Below are 27,358 nucleotides of genomic sequence, written 5' to 3'. Positions count from 1 at the left end.
GTAGAAAGTGTGTTTTTCTTAGAAAGTCTAGGAAGTAATAAGAACGCGACATGTGGCATTGAAGGATTTTAACTAAGAGGGCATTTGTGTAATTTGAATATTATTTTAATTATGGATTATATTATTAGGATAACTAACTAATTAGAAAATTATGGAAACTAAATATCTCATTTAATTCAAACTGACAGTTTCAATTTAAATCATACAACATCTTTTCAGCAATGATTTTTGATGCAGGATTTCTTATTTTCTTGACATTGTGTTTTACCAGCAAACAGACTAATCGGCATTGTGTTTTACCAGCAAACAGACACGCTGTGTTTTAACAGAAAACAGATTTCTTGACGCTATGTTTTAACAGCAAGCAGATTGCTGGAGGATTCTTGACATTGTGTTTTAACAGCAAGCATATTTCTTGAAGCTGTGTTTTAACAAGCAGAATTCTTGACGTTGTGTTTTAACAGCAAGCAGATTTCTCGGCATTGTGTTTTAACATCAAGCAGATTTCTTGACGCTGTGTTTTAACAGCAAGCAGATTTCTCGGCGCTGTGTTTTAACAGCAGCAGATTTCTTGACGTAACAGTAGCAGATTTCTTGACGCTGTGTTTTAGCAGCAGCAGATTTCTTGACGCTGTGTTTTAACAGCAGCAGATTTCTTGACGCCGTGTTTTACTATCATGCTTTTTGAATATCTTCCCTATAATGTGAAATACAACACCTTTTAAACAAAAACGTAACGACAAAGACACCGTTCAAGTTCTCGTATAACACACTTGGATAAACAGTGTTTATAGCTGAAAAAACAAAGTTATGAAATCTAGACTTGAAAATATACAAAAAACACACCTTTCCCAGTCGATTCCTTCTTTTAAGGTTTTTTTTGGGATAGATCAGAGTGTAATTATTCTCCATTGTTTTCAGTATTCTTGAATCTTGTTCCTATAAAAGAAATCACAAAAAAAAACACATTGATGATCAATAATCGAGATCTAAAACACAATTATCAAGTTAAAAAGCATCTTACGCTTGTATTGGAGTCCATATTTCTTATCTACATCCATGGATTCAAGCTAATTTTGGTATGATTTAGGTTTAACAGAAGTGGGTTTTTTTGGAGATAGAGAGAGAGAGATAGAGAGAGAGAATCACATGAATAATGGAGAGAGAGAGGGAAAATCGTAGATTAGAAGGGGTGGGGGTTTGATTGACGGTACATTGACAAAATTGCCCCTAGTCTTTTAAAACAATAAATTAACTAAACTAAAAAATTACAAGATTGCCATTGACTTCATCTCAACCATTAAACACACCCATTGGATGGCCCAGATCGCTTCCTAGACTTTCTAGGAAAAACACACTTTCCGCAGGATCCCTACTCACATATATATATATATAGGGTGGGGTTCGGCTACAAAGTCCATTTTTCCTACAAAGTGTACAAAGTCATAAAACACCACAATTTCAGCCATAAAACACACTCAAAACCCGCAAATAACAGAGTGAAGATCACTAAAACACAATATCCAAACCTTAAGAGTCCATAAAAATTCAAACACACCATCGTAGAACTATGAATATAAAACACAACATGATAATCAACATAAAACACACTAATATTATCATTCGATAATCAAAGCCTTATCATCCAAAACACAACACAAAACCCACAAATATGGTGTTTTAGTAATCTCCACTTTATTATTTATGAGTTTTGAGTGTGTTTTACGACTGAAATCGTGATGTTTTATGACTTTTTACACTTTGTAGGAAAAATAGACTTTGTAGCCAACTCCCACCATATATATATATATATATATATATATATATATATATATATATATATTGGGGAAGGTTCATTGGGGAACACTAAAAAAGTGGGGAACAGCGGGGAACCGACCCAAACGAACTCCGATTGGACTCATTCCAGCGGCGTTGGAACCGGCTCGTCAAACCCTAACTAAGATCTTTTAACCCTAAACCCAAAATCCTAACTCCTAAACTCTAAACCCTAAAGCTAAAAATAAGGCTAAAACCTAAGCTAAACCGTAAAATCTAAACTATAAACCCTAAAAGCTAAACCCTAAAGGCTAAACCTAAAGCTAAACCCTAAAGCTAAACACTAAAACTAAACCCTAAAGCTTAACCCTAAACCCTAAAACCAAACCCTACAGCTAAACCCTAGAGCTAAACCCTAAAGCTAAACCCTAAAAGCCAAACCCTAATATATTTAGGGTTTAGGGGTTATGATTTAGGGTTTAGGGTTAAGAGATCTTAGTTAGGGTTCGATGAGTCGGTGCTAATGCCGCTGGAATGAGTCCAATCGGAGTTCGTTTGAGTCGGTTCCCCACTGTTCCCCACTTTTTTAGTGTTCCCTAATGAACCTTACACTATATATATGGGCCGTATAACCTTATACGACCCATATATATTTAAATAACTGTTTTTTTGTAAATTTATAAAATCGAAAACATATAAGTGTTGAATATTTTCGACTTTATTATGGAAAGAGAATATCTCACGATATCATATGTTGTGTGTTATTTAGATATGTCGGATTATGTTATGAGTTTGTAATATGTCAGATTATGTTACATGTTTGTAATGTGTCGGATTATCTTAAGAGTTAGTAATATGTCGTTGATTATGTTACGAGTTTGTAATATGTCGCCGATTAGGATAAACTAACAGCACAACATGTGCATAAGATAACAATCTTCAAACAACACAAAATAAAGATAAACAAAATAACAATCTTGCACATGCGTTCATGAGGGCGATGTCTCTATCTGTTATTATTACATAGGGCACCATAGCACTATCCACTAAATCTTTCAACCTTTATAACACCCACGTGAAATAGGGCTCCATAGCAATGTCCACTAAATCTTTCAACCTCTGTAACACCATGTGAAGTATTCCTCTCGTTCGTTGGTTATGAACGCATGAGCAATGCAAAAAGAGAGGTATGTAGGTGTGACACCAATAATCTTGACAAGGGGTATTTTGTACTGGTTTATCTTGTAGGTGGAGTCTATAAGCAACACATGCGGGAAGACACACCACAACATGTTCGACTTCGGGTGGATAAAGAAAACATCTTGTAGCCTTCCGTCATTTTCAGATGTTCGGTGGAAGAAAACAAACCCAATTTTGTTCAGTCGGTTAAAAAGAATCTACAATGGAGTCTCGCTGACTTGCTCCCTCCGGCCCACTTTCGCTGCGCATTGTATATTGTAGTTCTTGCTGAGACATTTTCGAGGTTTTGTTTTTTAATAGTTGAAAGAATGTCTCATGGTCACATGTTCTGATGAGTCAACTGCTCCATCGTCCTCTCTTCCACCGGAGTCAACTTCATTAGAGATGGATGTCCCTCGTGATACAGAATGGGTTCATGACTGTGCTTAGCTTTGTCAACCCTTAGAGTCCAAACTCTTAACCTCTTTCTGTATATCCTGGTCAGTTGAAACTCACAACCGGTTGGATCCGCTACATCTGACCATGGTTGTTTGGGCTTGCGGTGGCTGCCACAATCGCACATAAGCCATATTTTTACGGGCTGGTGGCTAGGGCCTTTCTCGTAGTTCATGTGTTTAATGACTATGGTGTACCCGTTGTCGCGTCCGATGGCTCTACACCAGTTAATCAAATCGTCCATGCTATCAAACTTCTGACGAAACACTTTGGGGTTATAAAATGGTTCTACTAAACGTACAACAAATAAACATATAAATAAATGTTATACCTGGTCAGTTTTAAACTCATTAGGTTCATCATCACCTTTACCGTCGGACGACGGTCCTCCACTTCCGGACAGGGATTCTCCACGATCAGACGGCGATGGATCACTACCGTCATAGTCACAAACCCAAAATCGTTGAGAATTAAACCATGATGGTTACCCTGATAGGCATCCAAAGCCAGCCCACGGATCTTGACTGGCATAAGACACAAAACTTAGATCGAATAGAAGATTTAAATCACACAACCCTAAATTGTTATTTTGATTCAAATCATGTCGTCTTATTCGACTCACTAGCCGAGTCACCACCGAAAAAATAATTGTCGCCCCAAAACGACATTGATAGCGTAATATAACTTTAACAGAGAGAGAATATAGAAGAAATTAATAGAAGTTGAATGAAAATGAATAAGATTATAGTCGTTTATATAGTAAGTTTTTACGGAATATTACGTCTTTTCAAATTATTAACGCACGAATCGAGGAATATTACGTCGAATCAAGTAACTCGCACGAGAATCGAGGAATATTACATCGAGTCGCACGCGTACCAAGGAATATTACGTTGAATCTCACGTGTATCAAAGAATATTACGTCAAATCAACAAATAAAAAAAACAATAAAAAACTTGATATATACGGGTCATATAACGTTATACGACCTGTATACAAGGGTCGTAAACAACATATACGAGCATCCCTAAATCTTATTTTCACACCATGTATACGGGCAGTATAACATTATAAACATTATACAGTATAATGTTATACGGCTATATAAATGGTGTGAAAATAAAATTTAGAGGTGTGATTTTGTTTGAACATTTATATATTCAGATTTTAAGAAGATAAAAGGCACTATGAAATGACAAAACATGTGACAAAACATGTGACTAGAAACCCCCAACTGCATCCAACTGCATGCGTCTCCATCAAACATGTGTAATCAACTTTATAGGGACAATTATCACAACAAAGTGGAAAATTTCTCTACACCATTCACTTCAAAATAGACATGTGAACAAAATGGACTTGTGTTTTCTTACATCATTCAAGAATCCTGTGACGATTTATCCCTTTTTTCTGAAGTTTAAAATATTATTTCTATACCGTAAATGTAACCCTTCTCCAGTTTTACCTAACACTGCTCGTCCTTTATCTGTAATCTCCCTCCCTCCCTCTTTCTCCCTCTCTTTATATAGTAGATACATATATATACATGTAGATATAACAACATTATTTAGAAAAAAGTTGTGATTTTTTCACATTTTGGAGTGTTTCTTGATGTGTGTTCTTGTCTTTGATATCATCATATGTTGTTTACCCACCATGGTGTTGTGTTTTTCAGATAATTTTCAGATGTTGGTATTGCTTACTTTGATGGTTGATCACAACATGTTTAATGTTTTGCTTAAGTGGGTTTTGAAAATTATGTTCTTTTTCTTACATAAACTATCAACTTGTAAAGTAGTAAACTCAGATAGATACCCATAATTATTTACTAATTTTTTTGGTCACAAGCTTTACTTCATTGTTCTCACCCCTTGCTTACATAAAACCTGTTAACAGAGTTTATTAATAACTATTAGTTATTATTTCATTTAGTTTCAAGTCTGTTTGTTGGGTGGTTATTCTATTGTAATTTGAATAATAGTATATTTGTTTACATTTTATCATTTTCATTAGCATGTTACCTTTTATCATTTGTTAGTTAGCTTTATACTCTTTACACAAAAATAGTGTTCACCATTACAATTTTCAGTTTCTATGAATTTTTTCAAAACCATGTCATGTTTATAGAAAACTTATGTATTTTATGATGATTTTTTTTTTTTTTTGCATATCAGGGTACACGAAACCGGCTTGTTTGTTAGAGAAATGCCTATGAATTTGGTTTGGGCATTGGTAGTTTTGGTGGTTAATTTCAGTGGATGTTTTACTGAAGGAATGAACAATACCAGTGTTTCTACAAGACCGGATGTCGTAAATGTTGCGTCTATATTGACATTTGATTCCATCATTGGAAAAGTGGCGAAAATAGCTTTACAGGCTGCAATTGAAGATGTTAATTCTGATCCAACTATACTTAAAGGAACCAAGTTGAAAATAACTTTTCATGACTCCAATTACAGTGGGTTCCTAAGTATGATGGCAGGTAAATCTTTTACACATTAGCTTTGTTTATAATATTATTGGTGTTTGTATGCGATTTTAAAGAAGAAGAATGTAGGTTTTGTGTTTCTAGTTAGACCTGGATAACTTTCTGAATTGTGTATGAGTTCACTTTAAGATCTAAGTATTTCGTAGGTATTCAAAATCAATAATCGGATAAGACAGAAAGATTTTTGCAAAGAATGAAGATGTTCTTTTTTGTGGAAAACGAAGTTGTTGATTCGTTTGTTAAACGGGCCATATGAGTTTATATAGGGGTCAAACCATCACAATGATCGGGACGAAACGTTGCAACTCTTCATGAAAAGAGTATAATACAAGGCCGTTATAACTGTCGACTGTTGGACAGTTATAATAGCTTTGTGTTGCAATTAGTGGCCACCATTTTCCATGCAACTTTTCACCAATCATAAATCCAAAGCAACTCCTCCCCCCCCCCCCCTAAGTAAATCCAATTATACTAAAATGACATTAATTACACTAAAATGACCAACAAAAAGGAGTTGACTAATTTCTCAAAGTAATCTGAAATCATTAATCATCTTGTGGACTTTAATTTGTTTCTGTTAACAGCTTTACAAGTCATGGAGACAGAAGCCGTGGCCTTAATCGGCCCCCAAAGCTCGGTTTTAGCTCATGTGATTTCCCATGTGGCGAACGAGCTTCAAGTTCCTCTTCTGTCATTCACAGCTACTGATCCGACATTATCTTCACTTCAATATCCGTTCTTTGTCCGTACAACTCACAGTGATCTTTATCAAATGGCTGCCATAGCAGACATAGTTGAATACTATGAATGGAGACATGTTATAGCAATTTACATAGATGATGATCACGGCAGAAATGGAATAATATCATTAGGCGATCGGTTAGCAGCTAGAGGATGTAAGATCTCCCATAAAGCGCCTATCAGCCCCCAAGCCACCAAAACCGATATAAGCGATGTTTTGGTTCAAGTTGCGTTAATGGAGTCAAGAGTTCTTGTTGTCCACACTTATGCCAATTCGGGATTAGATATACTTGAAGTGGCTAAAAGTCTTCAAATGTTGGATAATGGGTATGTTTGGATTGCTACAAACTGGCTCTCTACCAATATTGACATTAGTTCGCCGCTTCCTTTGAATACAATAGATGTTATGCAAGGGTTTATCACACTGAGATCATACACAAAAGAATCAAATCTCACAAGAAAGTTCGCTTCTGAGTGGCGAAACTTAACCACATTTGGATTAAGTACTTACTGTTTATATGCATACGACACGGTTTGGCTGCTCGCTCGTGCGCTTGACGCTTACTTCGATCATGGTGGAAACATGTCATTTTCAAAAGATATTCGGTTGAACGTGCTAAAGGGAGAAATCTTGAAGCTTAATTCTTTAAGCATCTTTAATGGTGGAAACTTATTGCTTCAAGATATCTTAAAGGTTAAAATGAAAGGATTAACTGGAGTTGTAGAGTATACTTCTGACAAAGATTTGGTTTTTCCGGCTTATGAGGTTCTTAATGTGATTGGTACAGGCGTTAGAAAAATCGGGTATTGGTCAAATTCTTCGGGTTTGTCATCTATTCCTCCAGAAACAGTCAACATGGATCCACTTCACCAATCAAGTTCTTCTGAAGCATTGCACGATGTGATTTGGCCCGGTCCTACAATGAAAAAACCGCGTGGATGGGTATTTCCTGAGAATGGGAGACAGATGGTAATCGGTGTTCCACATCGAGTGAGTTATACAGAATTTGTGGGACAGTCGGAGGACACTAATGCTTTCAAAGGATACTGCATTGATGTTTTTACGTCTGCTGTTAACTTACTGCCGTATGCTGTTCCTTATAAGTTTCAATCCTATGGAGATGGTGTCAAGAACCCAAGCAACACCAAGCTCGTGAGCTCGATAGACGCTGGTGTGAGTATTTCCTTTTGGTTACTTATCTCTTACTAGTCAAACGGGTAAAATGTTTCGAAAATGAAAGATAAGCTTAAAAGAAAACCTGTCAAATTGGTCAAACATACCATAAGTCACTCATCTTATATTTTCAAGAGTAAAGTAGACGGATAGTCCCTGTGATTTTCCAAAATTTTGGATTTGGTCCCTATCTTTCTAAACTATGTGGATGGTCCCTGTGGTTTGCACTTTGTCACGCATTTAGTCCTCAACCAACAATTCTAAAGGTTTCAGGAGGTCCAAGTTAGAGACTAAATGTGTTACAAAGTGCAAACTACAAGGATAATCCATGTACTTTTGGCATAAGTTGGGGACTAAGTGCGTTACAAAGTGTAAACCACCGGGACCATCCGTGTACTTTTGGAAAGCTAGAGACCAAATCCAAAATTTTGGAAAACCACCGGGACTATCCATGTACTTTCCTCGATTTTCAATGTATAAAACATCCTGAAAATATGTGTTAGTAATCATATTTGGCACACTAGTTATTTACAAAGAAAATTACAATGTTTAGACCGAAAGTGTTCAAGGTCAACCCGGCCCGTTTTGACCCGTTACCCAATCAACCCATCATGTCCTTTTCTTGCTACCTCTAAGTACATTTTCTTGTTAAATGCTCTTGAAATTTTACAAATATAATGCAGGTTTTTGACGCTGCGGTGGGAGACATTGCTATAACTACTAATCGGACACAACTAGCAGATTTTTCGCAACCATTTATTGAATCTGGGCTTGTTGTAGTGGCACCTGTTACGAGATCAAAGTCTAGTACTTGGGCTTTCCTTAGACCGTTCTCTCCTTTAATGTGGTGTGTTTCAGGGATTTTTTTCATAGTTGTTGGAGTTGTTGTTTGGACTCTAGAACATCGTATAAACGATGAATTTCGTGGTCCTCCTAAGAAACAGATTGTCACAGTTCTATGGTAAGTGTCTTTCTATTTTTGTTCTACAGACTGCACGAAGACTACATAAAATTGTTGTCTTTTTTTCCATACATCACCAAATGCGTGATCCAACCTCGTTACCTCAGAGGCTGTTTGGATTTGCATGTTAAATAATCAGCTTTAAATGTTTAAACATGCTAGGGGCGGCAATTCTTGACCCGTATTAAAAACAGGTTCGTGTCGACTAACACGGCCCATTTAAAAATTTTGGTCGGTTCGGGTTGACCCGTATTAAAAACAGGTCGGGTTCGGGTTGACCCATTAACCCGTTTAAGTGTTTAGAAAAAAAAAATGTATATTTTTGTTTTTGTTTTTCCCGTTTCCATTTTGCACGGTTAGTCATAATAATGTTAGTTTTGGCACACTATATATTCACTTGTCACACTCATACTCACCAGTGGCGTTTCTGAGAATTCACGTACCCTGTTCGAGCTCGAAAAATGTGCCCATATGCTTTAACGAAAATTGTTTTTTATTTTTATTTTTTAAAATCATATTAGTATTGGGTTGGGCCCAATAAACCTAATGTTAAGTTGGGTAAATTATAAAGTATAAAAAGGTATTTGATAATGGGCCTCTATGTTGGATTTGTATGTGTTTAATTTTTTTTTTAAATAACATATATATCGAATTTTTTTTTAAATCCCGTGCCCCTCAAAATCACGGGCCTTGTGCGGAAGTCTTCCCCGCACACCATAAAAGCCGCCCCTGATACTCACCATTAAATTGTTTATTAATAAACTCGCTTAAAACCCAACAACTCGCTTATAAATAGTCAACACGTATGACTCGTTTAAAATACAGGTTAAATGGGTCGTGTTCGGGTCAAATATTTGACACAAATAACAATATTAGTCAGGTTTGGGTTGCACATTTCAACCCACTAACTCATCAACCCGAAACGATTGACACCCCTACAGATTATGCACATCTAAGGACATTGATCACATCCTTGTCTTTCGTTATTTGCAGGTTTAGCTTTTCAACTATGTTTTCCTCCCACAGTAAGTATTTCCGTCGTTTTTATAAAAAAAAAAACTTAATTCTTTACGATGATATTGAACCTTTTTTACTTAACTAATCACATGATCTATTTCATTCTTGAATATCATCACTTAAAGTATCTTTTGTAGAATGGAACAGAATGTTGTATGATGTTGGTTTATGCAGGAGAAAACACACTGAGCGCTCTGGGTCGTATGGTTCTAATTCTATGGTTATTTGTGGTTCTGATAATAAATTCAAGCTATACTGCTAATTTGACCTCAATCTTGACGGTTCAAAAACTTTATTCGCCTATCAAAGGAATAGATAGTTTAATGGCAAGCAAAGATCCCATTGGGTACCCAGAAAACTCATTCGTCCGTAATTATCTAATAGCTGAATATGGCATTCATGAAGATCGATTAATTCCTCTGTCGTTGCCTGAAGACTTTGAAAAGGCGTTAAAGGCGGGTCCAAATCATGGTGGTGTTGCTGCAGTTGTTGATGAGCGCGCATACCTTGAACTGTTTCTTTCAACCAGGTGTGATTTCAGCATTGTTGGTCAAGAATTCACCAAAAATGGATGGGGATTTGTAAGTACAAAGTTTTCATTGATACTTTATCTTTACCTTTGCATTACTTCTTGCTAACATTGACTTTTCTGGTCAGATGTAGGAGTTTCCGTTACCATTAAAATACAAATATTACTTTGAAAAACATTATAATCAAAACTTGAATCATAACAACACCAAATATTTGACCTTGGAAGTCAAACATCCACTTTCTGCCAGAAAGATTTGACTTCTAAAGTCAACCTGAATTATTTTCAATCTTACTTCATCGCAGGCCTTCCCACGGGACTCTCCTTTAGCAGCCGATCTGTCAACAGCTATTCTAAAACTATCGGAAAACGGCGAGCTGCAAAGGATCCATGACAAATGGTTACTGAGAAGCGCGTGCAGCTCACAAGGAACAAAATTTGAAGTTGACCAGCTCGAATTCGCAAGCTTTCAAGGCCTGTTTTTTATATTTGGAATGGCTTGTTTTCTTGTGCTTATCATATACATTGCACTAACAATACGCCAATTTTACAAACACTATCCGGACCTTTCTGAGACAACTGGAAGAAGCATCCAGTCGGGACCCATTAAAACATTCATTTCGTTTGTTGATGAAAAAGAAGAGACGACAAAAGCGCGTTCAAAGAGAAAGTTTTCAGAAGGAAGTTCAAGCACGACGTATGCAAATAATGCTGCGATGCAGAACTATAATAGCAACAGGACGTACGCATCTAATGCATCGTTACAGAACTATAATGGCAGCAGGATAGATATGTCAGTGGACACCCTCAAATGATCAAAATGTTGTAATGTCAGTCATATGTGTACCATAGCAGATAACCTAAAGTTCCACATTTAGATTAATCTCATAGTTTTATGGTTGATCCAAACCCTAGACATGTTACTTTATATATAAAAGATTTGCATCAATTTGCATAGAGTTGATCATATTTGTTCACTTCAACCAGTTAAACGTACTTATAAATTTACACCAATATCCACCTTAGAACTAGAACTCTTGGGGAGGAACACCTTTACGGTTTTACTACACACCTTGACACCGCTAGCTACTTTTAAGACAAATATTTATCCAGGTGAAGACATGGTCAACCAAGTCAAACCTCTAAATCTGCTGTAAAAGTTGTTACATACATATACAGCCTAACTCTTTTTAAATCAAAAAACCTTTTACTTTAATTTTGGTTTAATTTATCTTTTGAAACTGCTTTAATAATTTTCTAAAAACATCATACTGTACGTTACATCCGTAATACCCGAAGTTTTATCTGTTTATAAAGTGATGAATCAATGATTTTATTAATGATCAAGAACTTAATAACACGTTCCGTTGTAGTCTAGTTGGTCAGGATACTCGGCTCTCACCCGAGAGACCCGGGTTCAAGTCCCGGCAACGGAATTTAATTTTTCAATATTTTTAGTTTTGACCTTCTCTAGTGAATTAGTTATAATTACTTAATTAGTGTTGATGTTAAAAGAAAAAAAAAAACAGAAATGCAAAATAAAAATTTGGAATAATATATCATGTTATTTATGAAAAATGTTAAATGAAAATTTTTAACCATATTAGATAATATATGATGTGTATCCTCTATACTATATAATAAAAGAAACCTGATTTTGGACACATGTCATTCATTGAAGATGTCTACATTTGTAATTTTCTACCTTTTCATACTTAATATTATTATTTATCAAATTGACACTTTTTTATTTAGTTTACCCTTATTTTATATTTTATTTAATTTACCCTTGTCTCATGTTCGTGGTCATCTATAAACCGTGTTTTAAAGGAGACCGACATCAAAATTGAAGTACAACTCTTATATATGTATTTTATTTTTGAAATAACAACATGGTTATATCCTTCTGACTTTTCAACATTTTTATATATCCGTTTCATGGTATTTTATGTTTTTATTCAAAATAATAAATTAAAAATTATTACTTGTGGCATTAGGCTAAACGGTATGGAACCGTCGCCATGTTCGTCCTCCAACTTCGCCGCCACATCACCACCGTCCTCCCACGCCGCCGCCCCTCTGTCCCCCTCCGTCCCGTCCTCCCCGTCGGAGTTAAGCCGTTTGCGACGGACCAAAACATGTGGGCCCCCTTGGTGACGCCCGTCCTCCCACGCCGCCCCCCTCGGTCTTGCTCCGACGACGGCTTCTTCTCCGGCACCATACCGAGCAGTCTTAAAACCATGACCATCGACCAAGTAATTGTAAAAATCATTTAAAAAAACAGACGAAAAGGATGTATCTATCTATCTACTATAATAAAAGAAACCTAATTTTAGACACATGTCATTCATTGAAGATGCCTGCATTTATAATTTCCTACCTTTTCATAGTTAATATTATTATTTACCAAATTGACACTTTTTTTTAAATTTAGTTTGTACTTATCTTTTCCGTTCAAATGGGACAGAAGTAAAATTATTGGATTTCACATTTGTAATTAGTTATTTTTTTATTAAGATGCTATCGTTTTATTTGCTCATGTTCAAAATGATCAGAAAAAAAAAAACTCAGTTATTTTTGTTTCTAGGAAATCATAATCCCTTTATTTGATTCAATCATTCTAGAAGTTTTAAAACTAAAATATAATCTATCGTAATCAAATTCACATTTCAAAACCCTCAAAATTCAACCATTCAATAATCACAATTACTCACACGTGTAAGCCCATATATAATCTAACCTACTTTTAATAAAGGATTTCAATTAATTCTATGTGAAATTTATAAAGACTTTTTGTTATACACTTAATTTCATATATAATCTAATCTAACCTTTAATAATGTATATATATGTGGACGCTCGGAGAGCAAAAGTGAAATTGCACTAATTTTAACGTTATTTCACAAAATTTGTGAAAATAACGTTAAAAGCGGCGGACGGTTAATCATGCATCATCATCATGTGGTGGCGTTGATAGCAGAAAGACAAAAGGGAACATGCACTAATCGGCCTTTGTCCCGATTGCTAAGTGTTATGTGCCTTATGTCCAAAGCTTGATGCAAAACTACTATCGAGTCGGGGGTCTTACTGAAAGCAGCCTCTACATCTTACTCTCCTCAGACCCTACCTTAGCTTTGCTATTTGTGGGATTTACTGAGTATGATGATGATGATGATTTAGTATATATAATTAGATTTATTAAACCCGTATAATACACGGGGTTTAAAAAGATATAATTTTTTTATGATTTAGTTTATAAAATTACATTTATCCAACCCGTGTAATATACAAGGTTACAAAATTACATTTATTTAACTCGTGTAATACACAGTGTTTTTAAAGATATAACTTTTTTTATTATTTAGTATATATAATTAGATTTATTCAACCCATACAATACACGGGTTTTTATTATTTGGTATAAAATTACATTTACTCAGTACAATACATGAGGTTCTTAGAGATATATTTTTTTTTTATTATTTAATATATAAAATTACATTTGTTCAACCCGTATAATAAACGAGATTTTTAAAGAATAATTGTTTGAATTTAGTATATAAAATTACATTTATTCAACCCGTGTAATACACGGGTTCTAATCTAGTGTTATATATATGAAAAAAAAAACATGTGTTTTAAAGATATACTATGTTATGGTCCTGTTTATTTTAACAGGTTTAATAAATATAATTTTATATACTTCCTAATAAAAAAAAAGTTATGTTTTTAAAAAAACATATATTTCACAAGCTAATTAAAAAAATCTCACGACACGTATCATCGTTAATATATGCTTTGGTCAAAAGTTTGTTCCCATTTTTGAATTTCCCTTAAAAGAACCGGAATATTTACACTAGAGTGGCAGTTAAACGGGTAAAAAGTTGTCTCGCAACCCCCTTATGAATAGCAAATTCGATCCTACTAAAAACAAAGAAATTGTTGTGCATGACCCTCTACAATCTATTCAGGAAATAGATGGCTTTTAGGAGCAAGAAAACCAAATGTGTCAAAGGCAAAGGAAATGAAGGCATATTGGTTCTCAACACAATTTTTTTCTTGCTTAGCAACTTTCCCTGATTATGCCTTCAAATTCATTTTCCCTGAGGCTAATAAGAAGGGACACTCCCATAGGCGTGTTTCCCACCTACCCATATATGTTTTGATTCAACAATTGTGTATTATGTTTAATAATTTAACGAATATAATTTTGAAGTTAGTGATATTTTGAGATTTAAATACAAGTCTTTTTAGTAGAAAAAAGTTAGTTTATTGGGAAATTCATAATTGATTTTGTATTGAATTATTTTATATTGAACTAGGTTATAACCTCGTGTATTACACAGGTTTAATAAATAATTTTATATACTAAATAATAAAATAATATATCTTTAAAACCCTCCTTTATTACACGAGTTGAATAAATGTAATTTTATATATTATATATTAAATATTAAACTAATGGACTGAAATAGTGATTTTTAAACTAATGGATTGAAATTGTTACGAAAGTGAAACCACAGGGACTGAAATCGCAGTTTTTAAACTAATGGACTGAAATAGTGATTTTTGACAAACCACAGGGACGAAAACAGTAATTAACTGTTTTAGAAAAACATCATACTGTTTATAAAATGTGAGTTTTTGACGTTACATCCGTAATACCCGAAGTTATTATCTGTTTGTAAAGTGACAAATCAATGATTTTATTAATAATTAAGATCCTAATAACACGTTCCGTTGTAGTCTAGTTGGTTAGGATACTCGGCTCTCACCCGAGAGACCCGGGTTCAAGTCTCGGCAACGGAAATTAATTTTTCATTATTTTTTGTTTTGAGAAAAAAAACAGAAATGCAAAATAAAAACTTGGAAGAAGAAGAATATATCATGTTATATATGAAAAAAAAATGTTAAATGAAAATTTTTAACCATATTAGATAGATGGGGAAGTTTATACAGAACACTAAATATTGCGAGAACATGAAGAACAAAATGAATCACTCATTTTTTCAATCCTAAAAATCTAAAAAGTAAATGAAAATATTATAAATGTAAAACTTATTGTTTCTCATACTAGAATTTAAAATAAAATATGAAAAATCTTCAGTTTTTAAATAACCTACACACATGTAGGTTATGTGTAGGCTAAATTACCTACATGTATGTAGACTATGTTTAGGGAAAAATATATGGCTTTTTATGTATATATAATACACATATTAATGTAAGAAACATAAGATTTAAGAAATATGAACCTTAAATCCCAAAATTTAGTGATTTAGAGTTATTTCTTTTTTTTCGCAATAATTAGTGTTTTGTAATGATAGTTATTCTTAGATAATGGGTATATGATATGTATCATGTTATATATATGAAAAAAACACATGTTTTAAAGATATATTATGTTAGGGTCTCGTGTATTTAAACGGGTTTAATAAATATAATTTTATATACTTCGTAATAAAAAAAAGTTATGTTTTTTAAAAAACCATGTATTTCACAAGCTAATTAAAAAAATCTCACGGCACGTATCATCGTTAATATATGCTTTGGTAAAAAGTTTGTTCCCATTTTGAATTTCCCTTAAGAACCAGAATGTTTGTAGTAGAGTGTGACCTAAACGTCCTTGGCCTTATAGCCTAGTTGCATCTTAGGGGTGGAATAAGACTTTGGAACCAATTGGTTGTTCGATTCCCACAAAGGGGGTTTTCCCATATTTATTGGGTTTCCTCCTGAATTGGTGTATAGACATTATGCCTAGTGGAGATGGATATGATCAGGGCCGTCTCCGAAAATTACAAAAAAAAAATTTGGCCCTGTGCAAGATAAAAAATTTAGGCCCTATTCATTAATCCATTATGTTTCTTTATTGATTTGAGTCAAGTCATTAATCCATTACACAATAAAATAGTTGGGTTTATGAATTTGGTTGACAAAAACAGTTAGTATTTAACGTTTTTGGTTCATAAATTAATTAACAAAAGTTATTTTTATAATAATAAACCAGCCTAATTTATTAAAATCATTAATAATAATAATAATAATAGTGCACTGCAATTGCAATTCAGATTATATTAATTTATTTATGCCCTGAATGGGCTTCAGGGCCCAACCATGAAACCAAAAAAATATGAAAAAAACAGGTTTCGAACCGGAGACTTGAAGACTTAAATTTTAAAAGGGAAACGCAGAACCCATCCGACTACAACAAGCACGTTGCTTTCATTCTGACTATAAACATTTTATATATAAACAAAACGAAAAAAATTATGGGCCCTAAAAGTTTTTGGGCCCTGCTCGGTTGCACGCCCTGCACACCCTTTGGGCCGGGCCTGGATATGATCGGGTGGTTTCGCTGGTGGCACGATGATACTCCAGTGGTTCGTCAGTGATCCAAATTTGCCGTTCACAAAAAAAAAGAGTGTCAGCTAAACGGGTAAAAAGTTGCCTCGCAACCCCATTTTAAATAGCAAATTCAATCCTACTAAAAACAAAGAAATCGTTGTGCATGACTCTCTGCATGTTCAGGAAACATATAGCTTTTAGGAGCAAGGGAACCAAATATGTCAAATGCAAAGGCAATGAACGCATATTGGTTCTCAACACAAATTTTTCATGTTTAGAAACTTTTCCTGATTATGCCTTCAATATAGTTTGGCTAGCCACGAACCCATTTCCTCTGAGGGTAATAAGAAGGGACACTCCCATAGACATATTTTCCACCTACCCATATATGTTTTGATTTTTGTGTATTATGTTTAATAATTTTAATGAAGTTAGTGATATTTTGAGATTTAAATAAAAGTTTTTTTAGTAGAAAAAATTAGCTTATTGGGAAATTCATAATTGATTTTGTATTGAATTATTTATATTGAATTTATTTCGTTAACGATATAAAAACTATTAATACTTAAAGAATAAGTATTCGTGTAATTAAATATGGCAAAGAAGTCAAGAAACAAAAACTGAAATGAGTTCATAACTTTTTTTTATTATATAGTATAGATAGATATAGACGAGATTTATTGCACCCAAGTGTATAGTCCAGTCGGTTAAAGGGCTGAGGCTTTTGTCACAATATACGAGATTACTTTACTAACAAGTTTTAATGATATCAAAAGATGTTAAAGATTTGGAAGTAATTCTAATGATAACATATTTGGGTAGAAACCAGAGGTTAGAGGTTTTAGAAATAACTGTACGGAGTTGGTTCTGGTACAAACCATATTTATCCTACAAACTGTAAGAAGAGATCCTAGCACTTAAAAAAGTCAAATAAATAATTATTGTTTGTTAGTATATTTATAGGGAATTCAATATAATTAATATTATTTAGTATATTATTTTATCATTTCTCTATAATTATTTGGATGACATGTGACACTTTTTAAATGACTCTTATAATTTGTATGCAAAATATAGTTTATAGTTTGTATGCAAAATATAGTTTGTATTTAATGATACTCTATTTTATAACTTTAAAATTATCTTCTTATGTTAAATTTCTAAGTAAAGAGAAGGTGGTTTGTATAAGACAAAATGATTAAGATTACGAAAACAACACTTTAAATTTTAAAATACCATAGATACCAAAACCGTCTATGTTTCAACAAAGAAAAATTTAAAAAAAGGTACGTGGACCATGGTACAGCCGAGAAACACCGGATAAAACCCTTTGTCAGTTACAAGCCTCCATGTGCAGGTCCAGCTACAGCTAAGGGTATCATCTTCAGTCCCCACACACACAGATAACATAACTTAACATACACACACAAACACTTCCATCTTCTTCTTCTTCTTCTTCAAAACACACTCTCACAAAACCAACCATGACTCGTTCCTTCAGATTCCTCTCATCCAACACCACCTCATCTTCCTCACTCGACCAACCAGTAGCACAACCACCACAAGCCGTCGCCATGGAGTCCGATTTCGTCGTCATCCTTGCCGCTCTCCTCTGCGCTCTAATCTGCGTCCTCGGCCTCTTCTCCGTCGCTCGCTGCGCCTGGCTCCGCCGCGGATCCACCGACACTCGCCGTAACCCTAACCTCACGGCGGCTAACAAAGGAATCAAGAAAAAAATCCTCCAAACTCTCCCGAAATTCGTATATAACAAAGACAACAACAGATGTGAAAGCGCAGGAAAGTCGTTTACAGATTGTGCGATCTGTTTGACGGAGTACGCAGACGGAGACGAGATCCGTGTGTTGCCGCAGTGCGGACACGGATTCCACGTCGGATGTATTGATATGTGGCTTAATTCGCATTCTTCGTGTCCCTCGTGTAGACAGATTTTAGCGGTTTCGAGGTGCCGGAAGTGCGGCGAGTTTCCGGCGGTTTTCGCCGGTCAAAGCTCGAGTTCAACGGAACGTAAAGATAGACAACATGATAATGTTAATAGCTCGTGTTCTAGTGATTATTTACCGTGATTTGCAACAGAAAGTGATCCGTGATGCGGAAAAAAGCAGTGTGAATAATCATGTTCGTGAATTTGTCTTGTAGCTATAAAGTCATCACTGAGCGCTTTAAGTTAGTGGCAAGCAGAATTCATATTGCAAAAGCATGGATCTGGTACAGTATCTAGAAATCTGTTTATAATCGTTTTCAGTTGTTGTTCGAAAATAGAATATGATGATCTGAAGCTTGATTTACAGTCTCCAATTTGGCAATTTCATCATTTGTTAGGCAAATGTTTTATCTTTTTTTTTCTTTTTGAGATGAAGGCTTTGTGATCTCCAAACATTCACAATGGAAGCGTTGTATATACGTGAGTTTGTTAGTTATATTATAAGAAATGATTTTGAACAATTTTGAGTGGTGGGAAGAGAAGGGTTGAGTTATTCTAAAATAAGAAGTGTAAAGAGCATTCACATAAGGGCTGTTCAGGAATCGAGCGGAGCTTTGCTCGTGTTTGGCTCGTTTACAAATTGAACCGAGTGGAGCGGTTCATTTAAAACCGAGCATCAAATCAAGCGAGCATTTCTCGAGCAGTAAAAATTCCGAGATAGCGTCGAACGAAGTTTGAGCGATTTGGATAACCGTGTCACCCAATTTAAGTTTGCTGAGAGAGATAGTGATAATGTTGGGTCTCAAGTTTTTATGTCTTTAAAAACATGCACATTTCATGGCATAATATTTTTCTTATGAATAACAATGTTGTGGCTGACGAGGCGATGATCATATTGCACGAACAATTAAGTTGAGCGCAGGAGACGATCGACTTAGGGTAACGACATGAAACATTGAGGCGATGAACAGACTGTCGTTTATTGGTTTAGGGTTTAACTTTTAGTTTTGATTTTAATTATTCATTGGCGTGGTTGGGCTAGTACGTATCGATATAGTTGTAAATTTGTATATAGATGACCAAAATCTAATAGATTCATACATATAAAACTATAAATTTAATTTATATTTAAGTATATATGTATGTATAAGTGTGTATAGATATAGGTGTATGTGTGTATATATATGTATAATTTATATTTGAGTATATATATGTGTAGGGTGCCGCCAAAATAGAAACCATCCACAGTTGTAAGAACCGCGAGAACCACTCTCAACCAATCAGAATAAGGGGTATTTTAGTCATTTACTCTAAATGTCAAATCTCTATCTCTCTTGTATTTAAAGTCTCCAGACTTTTGTCATATCTCAATATCATCTCTCTTAATTTTGAAAAACTCTCCTCTCTCTTAAAATCCTTCATCCCTACCATTATACTAAACTAATTGCAGAGAATTCACCACTAACCTCTCTTCACACCATAACCCACCACCATATTTCATCATCTCCGATCCCCCTCTATAAACCCCCCAACACCCCTTGTTCTCGATTTAACGGTCGGCCAACACCCGCCACAAGACTCCATCCCGTCAGATCTTTCTCTCTCTACTTGCTCCCTTACCGGAATCCGATGTTATCTAGGTGGTGGTGGTCGCTACAGATTGGTGTCAGTGGTGGTGTTTGGCAGAGTTGGGCGACAGAGTTGGTGGTGGTGGCGTTGCGTGAAGGGCGGTTGTGTTGGTGGGTCACCCACACCTATGACAGCGACGGTGGTGGTGGGCCACCCACACCTGTGACGGCAGCCCCCACGTTTCTCCAGCGACGTTGGTGAAGGTTGCCGGTGAGGATTAATGGTGACGGTGGTGGGTTTTTTACGGCGACGATGGTGTTCCTTGATTCTGATTGTGTAAGTTGTTTTGAAACAAATTATGATTTGTGTTTTCTTTGATTCTGATTTGTGTGAGTTGTTTTTGAACATAAATTATGATTTGGGGTTTTGAGATTTTTGTCAGTGATAGTTTTTTGGACGGAAATTATGAATTGTGTGATAATTTCTCTGTATAGAAAAAATGATTTGGGGTTTTGGGGTTTTGGGGTTTTGAGATTTTTGGCAGTGATAGTTAATCTCTCTAGAAAAAAATGGAGGGTGTTTGATCTGTATTCTTGATTCTCTGGTGATTTTGAAAGGTGAACTATGTGGGTTTGATGTGTTGAATTTTGGGGCGGTGATGATGCAAAAAAAAAAAAAAAAAAAAAAAAAAAAAAAACCGCATATTTTGATGACGATGACACGACAAGGATGGTGGAGGATAGGTTTTTGAACCTGCAACCCCACTTTGCAGCCTTTGATTATCGGAAAATCTGAGCCCAAACCACGTTTTTTTCAAGAATCCACTCGTTGTTTTGATTTTTGTTTGTTGGGTTTTTATATTTTTTTGAGACGTCGATGATAATAGCAATCTATCTGAGACACACACCGAGTTGCGATTTTCTAGGTGCGTTCGTTTTGTGTAAAAAACTTTTAGAAAAAAAAATATGTTAAAACCGTAAACTTTTTTAACGTAGAACGTAAACTTTTTAACGTAAAAGTTAAAACCGTAAACTTTTTAACGTAAAACGTAAACTTTTTAATGTAAAAACATAAAGATTTTAACGTAAAACGTAAATTTTTTAACGTAAAACGTTTACCGTAAAACGTAAAAAACGTAAAATGTAAAACGTAAAAAGTTTAACGTAAAACGTAAACATTTTAACGTAAAAAGTAAAACGTAAATTTTTTAGCGTAAAACGTAAAACGTAAATTTTTTAACGTAGAACGTAAACTTTTTAACGTAAAAGTTAAAACCGTAAACTTTTTAACGTAAAACGTAAACTTTTTAATGTAAAACGTAAAGTTTTTTAACGCAAAACGTAAAACGTAAAAACGTAAAAACGTAAAACGTAAAAAGTTTAACGTAAAACGTAAACTTTTTAACTTAAAACGTAAACTTTTTAACGTAAAACGTAAAACGTAAGTTTTTTAACGTAAAATGTAAACTTTTTAACGTAAAACGTAAACTTTTTAACGTAAAACTTTTTTTTATGTAAATTGTAAAACGTAAAAAACGGCGCGTTGAAAAAACGACGCGTGAAAAAGCCGGTCGTAAAAACGGCACGTTAAAAAACAATGCGTGAAAAAGTCGTGCGTAAAAACGTAAAACGTAAAAACGTAAAACGTAAGAAGTTTAAGGTAAACGTAAAACGTAAAACGTAAAAATCTGTAAAAAAATATGAATTTGAAAATGCTTAATAAAAAAATTATGTTTAAAAAATAAAAACTAATACAATAATACAAAAAGGTAATAAAAAAACAATAAAGACGAAAAGACAAAATAGAGTAATTTTACTAAAATACCCTTTTAGATTAAAATATTAAAGACATAATAAGACAAAAAATACTTAATATTATTTTTAAATACTTTTAATATCATCCATCCATCTTCTTGATCTAATGGTTAGAAAGTGGTTCTCATGGTTCTTACAATTAGAGGTGGTTTTCATTTTAGCGGTTCCATATATGTGTTTATACATGTTTATAGATGTATGTACATATGTATATGTATATATATACTAATTAAAATAATAATTCGAGCCGAGCGGACCTTTGCTCATGCTTGGCTTGTTTACAAACCGAACCGAGCAGAGCGGCTCGTTTACAACCGAGCGTCAAATCAAACCAGCGTTTTCCGAGCAATTTCCGAACGAGCGTCGAGCGAGCGACGGGCGGCGAGCTATTTGAACGGCCCTAATTCACATCCATTGCATCATTTTTTCACCCTAAATTACACTAAAATACATTACATTTTCTCTCTCCTTTTCAATTAAACTTTTTTATGTAAATTGTAAAACGTAAAAAACGAGGCGTGAAAAAGCCGGTCGTAAAATCGGCGCGTTAAAAAACGATGCGTGAAAAAGCAGTGCGTAAAAACGTAAAACGTAAAAAGTTTAACGTAAAACGTAAAAATCTGTAAAAAATCTGAATTTGAAAATGTTTAATAAAAAATTATGTTTAAAAAATAAAAACTAATAATACAAAAAAGTAATAAAAAACATTAAAGACAAAACAGAGTAATTTTACTAAAATACCCTTTTGGATTAAAATATTAAAGACATAATAAGACAAAAAATACTTAATATTATTTTTAAATACTTTCAATCTCATCCATCCATCTTCTTGATCTAATGGCTAGAAAGTGGTTCTCATAGTTCTTACAATTTGAGGTGGTTCTCATTTTAGCAGTCCCCTATATGTGTATATACATGTTTATAGATGTATGTGTATATGTATATGTAAATATATATATTAATTAAAATAATAATTCGAGCCGAACCGAGCCGAGCGGACCTTTGCTCATGCTTGGCTTGTTTACAAACTGAACTGAGCAGAGCGGCTCGTTTACAACCGAGCGTTAAATCAAACGAGCATTTTCCGAGCAATTTCCGAACGAGCGTCGAGCGAGCGACGAGGGGCGAGCGATTTGAACGGCCCTAATTCACATCCATTCCATCATTTTTTCACCCTAAATTACACTAAAATACATTACATTTTCTCTTTCCTTTTCAATTAAATAATATTCTTTATACCTTTATCATTATATTTTTCTCTCTTCTACTCACAACCACTTTAAAAATATATTAAAAAATTATAGCGGGTGAACAGTGTCCCCTCAAATATACAGATGAACAGTAACATTTTCTCTCTACTCCACTCACAACCACTTTTTATACTCATTATATTATAAGAACTCCACTCACACGATTTGGTGGAATGGATGTTAATGCTCTAAAAGACACTATAGAGTGACAAGTGTCCCATAACAAATCAAGTGGAAAGGGTAATTTTGTCAAAGAGAATAAAAAGATTATGCACATGCATGTCACATGCTATTTCCCTTCTATTTTTTAAATGTCCATAACTTTTTATACGTCATTTGTTTTTAAAAATATTATACCATAAAATCGAGTTTTTTTATCATTAATATGAGTACCATATTGTTATATTTAGAAAAAAATTCGAAAACTCAGTTGCGTATTACACAATGGACATAACAGATAAAAGACACAATGGACATAAAGTAAAACACAATAACTATTAAACTAAAAACACAATGAAAAGTGGACCAAAAACACAACCGATGACAACAAATAAAAGACATATTGGACATCACATAAACACAATGAATATCAAACTAAAAATACAATGGAAAGTAGACTAAAAACACAATCGATAACAACAGATAAAAGATACAATGGACATAACATAAAACACAATAAGCATCAAACTAAAAACACAATGAAAAGTAGACCAAAAACACAATCCATGACAACAGATAAAAAACACAATGAACATAAAGTAAAACACAATAAGTGAAGTTGACTTTAAATAGATTTTAACACCGGGGGTAATATTATAGCGTTTTTCAATAGTTGAGGGGTAAGACAGCAAGATTTTCTTGTTAGGGGTAAAATTGCCAATTGTATCTAACCTCAGGGGTAAAATTGCAGTTTACTCTAACAATAATTATTATTCTCATGATAAATGATTTAGAATTTGGATGAATAGAAAAACGAAATAACCTAACTATAACTGAAAATTTTGAATTAAAATAAGTGAATAAATTATGCATAAGCAATTATATTAACCGAGCCAAACCTACAATTATTAAATTTAAAATGGAACAACTAAGTTAACTAAACCTACGTTATGTGTAAATAGCCGGATTGATCGACCTACATTAAAAGCAACTTTTATGCTCTTTTGTAATTAAGATGTTATATATCTCGGAAATTTGTTACAATTTTTTATGCATAACGTATTAGTTGTCGTGTATTGTCCTTTATAAGTTAAAACTAGGAATAACACCCGCGCGTGTTGCGGCGCGGGTATATTATAAACATCGAATCAATTAGTCCAAACGTTATGCGATAAGTTAACCATATGAAAACACATGTTTCAACGTATCCAAGTGAACTCTATGTAACTTATATAAACATTGCGATTGGATAAAAGGGTAAAGTAAATCGAGTTTATAATGTACAATCATAACGTATTATGTGTGACCCGACTCGTACATAGAAAACGTAACGAATATAAAAGAAAAAACTAACACGTGTATGTGACCCAAATCGTACATTGGAAACGTAACAGGTATAAAAGAAAAAATTGACACGTAAAATCAAAAGAGATTAATTAGAGCTTTTGAAAAAAGAAAAAGATGAAACCACAATTTGACTCCCCTCGGTTCGAAACAAAATTCCGAAACATCCATAATATAAGCACGAAAACATATTATATTTGACATGACTCGTTTCCCAAAAAACTTACGTTGAATCGTAGACTAACTCTAATTTATACCAAAACGTACATTAAAATATGCACGTAAATGGTTTTTTAAAAGAAAATGTATTATATTTGAGCTAACTCGCTTTCGAAAAAAGTTTACGTCAAAACGTAGAGCAAATCAAATTTATACCGAAACGTACATAAAAATATGCACGTAAATAATTTGTTTTTAAGTAAAGAAAGTATAGGGTAAACTCGAAACAAATTATTAGTAAAAAAAAACCTTAATATATTAAAGACCTTCGTAAAACCGTTCCAAATAGCACCAATACCACACCGCTGCCAACGACCACCAACATCAGAAAAGGTCGTAAAAACGTTGAACCACACACGCTCGTTGTGGCGTGTTAATGCGAAGAAATTAGACCGAAACGTAGAAACGTAGAAAAAAACAACTAAATCGATTTACGACCCGCATATTGCTATGAATCTATCAAACAGGAAAAATTGACGCGTTGCGACGGGCCTGTCAAACGGGAAAGCACAGCCAAAAAAACGTTGAACCCCACATGCACGTTGCGGCGTGTTAACTCACAAAATTTAAAACGAAACGTAAAACGAAAAACTTGCGAAAGATGAAAATTATGGGGTTAGGAAGTTGAAAAAAAAAATGTTAGGGTTAAATTGTTAAAGATGAAAAATTTTGGGTTAAAGGTAAAAAAGTCAAAAGGATTAAAATATAAAACATAAAAACCTTCAAGCTAAAAATGAAAAATGCCAAAACTTTTTGAAAAACTCACTATGCATAGATTACAACAACATAAAGCAACAATTGGTTGCTTATTTATAGGATGGAAATAATAATTGCTTATTTTTTTTAGAGTTAATTGCCCGGATGCTCATGTGGTTTAATGTTTTTTCACGTTTAGTCTCCACCTTTTGAAAATAGCATGTATGCTCCCTATGGTTTATTATTTTGTTACTCGGATAGTCCCTGAGTAGATGTCAGTTAGTTTGGAAATAGCAGGTATGCTCCCTATAGTTTGTCATTTTGTTACTCGGATAGTCCCCTGACATTTACTCAGGGGACTATCCGAGTAACAAAATGGCAAACCATAGGAAGCATACCTACTATTTCCAAAAGGTGAGGACTAAACGTTAAAAAACGTGAAACCACAAAGACCATCCGGGCAATTAACTCTTTTTTATACGACTTAAGATGTAACTGAAATTAGTTTAAATACATCCGCATCCAATGACGAGGTTTGATCGATACTTAACCCAACCATCTTTATCTTGTAAACAACTTAATTGAACCAATCTTTTTTATAAAGAAAAAGACAAAATGTAGAAATTTCAATTTAAAACATATATAGATTATAATCGATTTGAAGTTTCTAGGTTTATTTCTTTATAAATTAATTGCATCACGATAAACAAATGGACATTATTTTTAGACTAAGTTATATTTTTTGTCGTTAAGGATATGGAAAATCATGACTTTCTTTATTTACCTCCCGTCTTTGTCTTTATTAGACTATACGGTATGGGTTATGGAGGGTGGGTCATGAAGGTGACATGGCATCATGGTCACCACCTACACCCCATCGGTAAGCGTGAAGATAGTGGAAAAATCTCCACAACGCTCACGAGTCTAGTAACATGCAATTTAAAAGCGGATAATTTAGAGAAGAGAACTGGTGAAAATAGATGGTGAGTTGATGATTAGATGAATGGTGGTAATAGAACCACACCCATCAACCTTATCATTTTTATATAGGATTTGTTGCGGATTTTATCTTTTATTAACTAACTAGTTATTTTCCGCCCGCGCGTTGCGGCGGGACCCAATGACTACAAAAGGCGTGTCAGCAACAGCAAACAGATACCGAATATCAAAACATAAATAAAATGACGTTGTAATCAGGGGCGGACTTAAGACATAGCGAAGGTGGGCGGGCGCACCCCCGGGAAAAAAAGATTTTAGTGCTAAGTTCCGTCGAAAATCCTGTCCGCACCCCTTGGAATTTTTCGTCCGCACCCTTTGGAATTTTCTGTCCGCACCTCTTGGAATTTTTCGTTTGCACCCCTTAGGTAAAAAGTGTTATCAATTTATATTTTAATTTTTTTTAGTAAACTCTTATTTAAAAAAATACTACCTAAATTATATAACTTTTAATACCAAAATAACTAAACTCAAATTCCCAATACCTTTAACTAGCCCACTACCAAGTCTTAGCCCAATAAACAAACCCAACAAATTAACAATATTTCAAACTAAAATAAAATAAACAAGCCCAAAACCCTTACATATTTTCTCCCGCTCTCTCTATTCTCCCTGCACGTCAGCGATCAGAACATCAGCGACAACAGTGAACAGTCAGCAGCCGCATACCACCGTAATCAGCCACCATACCACCACCGATCG

The 27,358-nt window shown here is 34.3% G+C and overlaps 2 protein-coding genes, 1 long non-coding RNA gene and 2 other non-coding genes across 7 annotated transcripts; 4 read left to right on the top strand and 1 right to left on the bottom strand.

Moving 5' to 3' along the window:
• Positions 1-590: 590 nt before the first annotated feature.
• On the bottom strand, positions 591-1,137 carry LOC110905396. Its single transcript, XR_002573083.2, has 3 exons — positions 1,025-1,137; positions 847-939; positions 591-697 (listed from the first exon to the last, which is right to left on the bottom strand). It is a non-coding gene; the product is annotated as an uncharacterized LOC110905396 (long non-coding RNA).
• Positions 1,138-4,740: 3,603 nt separating this feature from the next.
• Positions 4,741-11,284, top strand: LOC110908258 (glutamate receptor 3.6). 3 transcript variants are annotated; one of them, XM_022153173.2, is made up of 7 exons: positions 4,741-4,900; positions 5,587-5,894; positions 6,485-7,815; positions 8,499-8,776; positions 9,770-9,801; positions 9,968-10,374; positions 10,628-11,284. In XM_022153173.2, exons 2-7 carry the CDS (start codon positions 5,618-5,620, stop codon positions 11,135-11,137), a joined length of 2,835 nt encoding a protein of 944 aa, XP_022008865.1. In that variant the 5' UTR covers positions 4,741-4,900; positions 5,587-5,617; the 3' UTR covers positions 11,138-11,284. The 3 variants fall into 3 exon arrangements, with proteins under 3 accessions (XP_022008865.1, XP_035831548.1, XP_022008866.1); XM_035975655.1 differs by lacking the exon at positions 4,741-4,900 and adding an exon at positions 4,944-5,100; XM_022153174.2 differs by lacking the exon at positions 4,741-4,900 and adding an exon at positions 4,959-5,104.
• Positions 11,285-11,685: 401 nt separating this feature from the next.
• Positions 11,686-11,758, top strand: TRNAE-CUC. The gene has a single exon. It is a non-coding gene; the product is annotated as a tRNA-Glu (tRNA).
• Positions 11,759-15,058: 3,300 nt separating this feature from the next.
• On the top strand, positions 15,059-15,131 carry TRNAE-CUC. Its single transcript has one exon. It is a non-coding gene; the product is annotated as a tRNA-Glu (tRNA).
• Positions 15,132-18,029: 2,898 nt separating this feature from the next.
• Positions 18,030-19,130, top strand: LOC110908259 (RING-H2 finger protein ATL8). The gene has a single exon (XM_022153175.2). It carries the CDS (start codon positions 18,152-18,154, stop codon positions 18,749-18,751), a length of 600 nt encoding a protein of 199 aa, XP_022008867.1. The 5' UTR covers positions 18,030-18,151; the 3' UTR covers positions 18,752-19,130.
• Positions 19,131-27,358: the final 8,228 nt, after the last annotated feature.

This window comes from Helianthus annuus, chromosome 7, assembly GCF_002127325.2.
Source record: "Helianthus annuus cultivar XRQ/B chromosome 7, HanXRQr2.0-SUNRISE, whole genome shotgun sequence".
In the NCBI taxonomy this organism is placed as follows: Eukaryota; Viridiplantae; Streptophyta; class Magnoliopsida; order Asterales; family Asteraceae; genus Helianthus; species Helianthus annuus.
The sequence above is the reverse complement of the archived record's forward strand: the minus strand, read 5'-3'. Positions and strand labels throughout refer to the sequence as shown.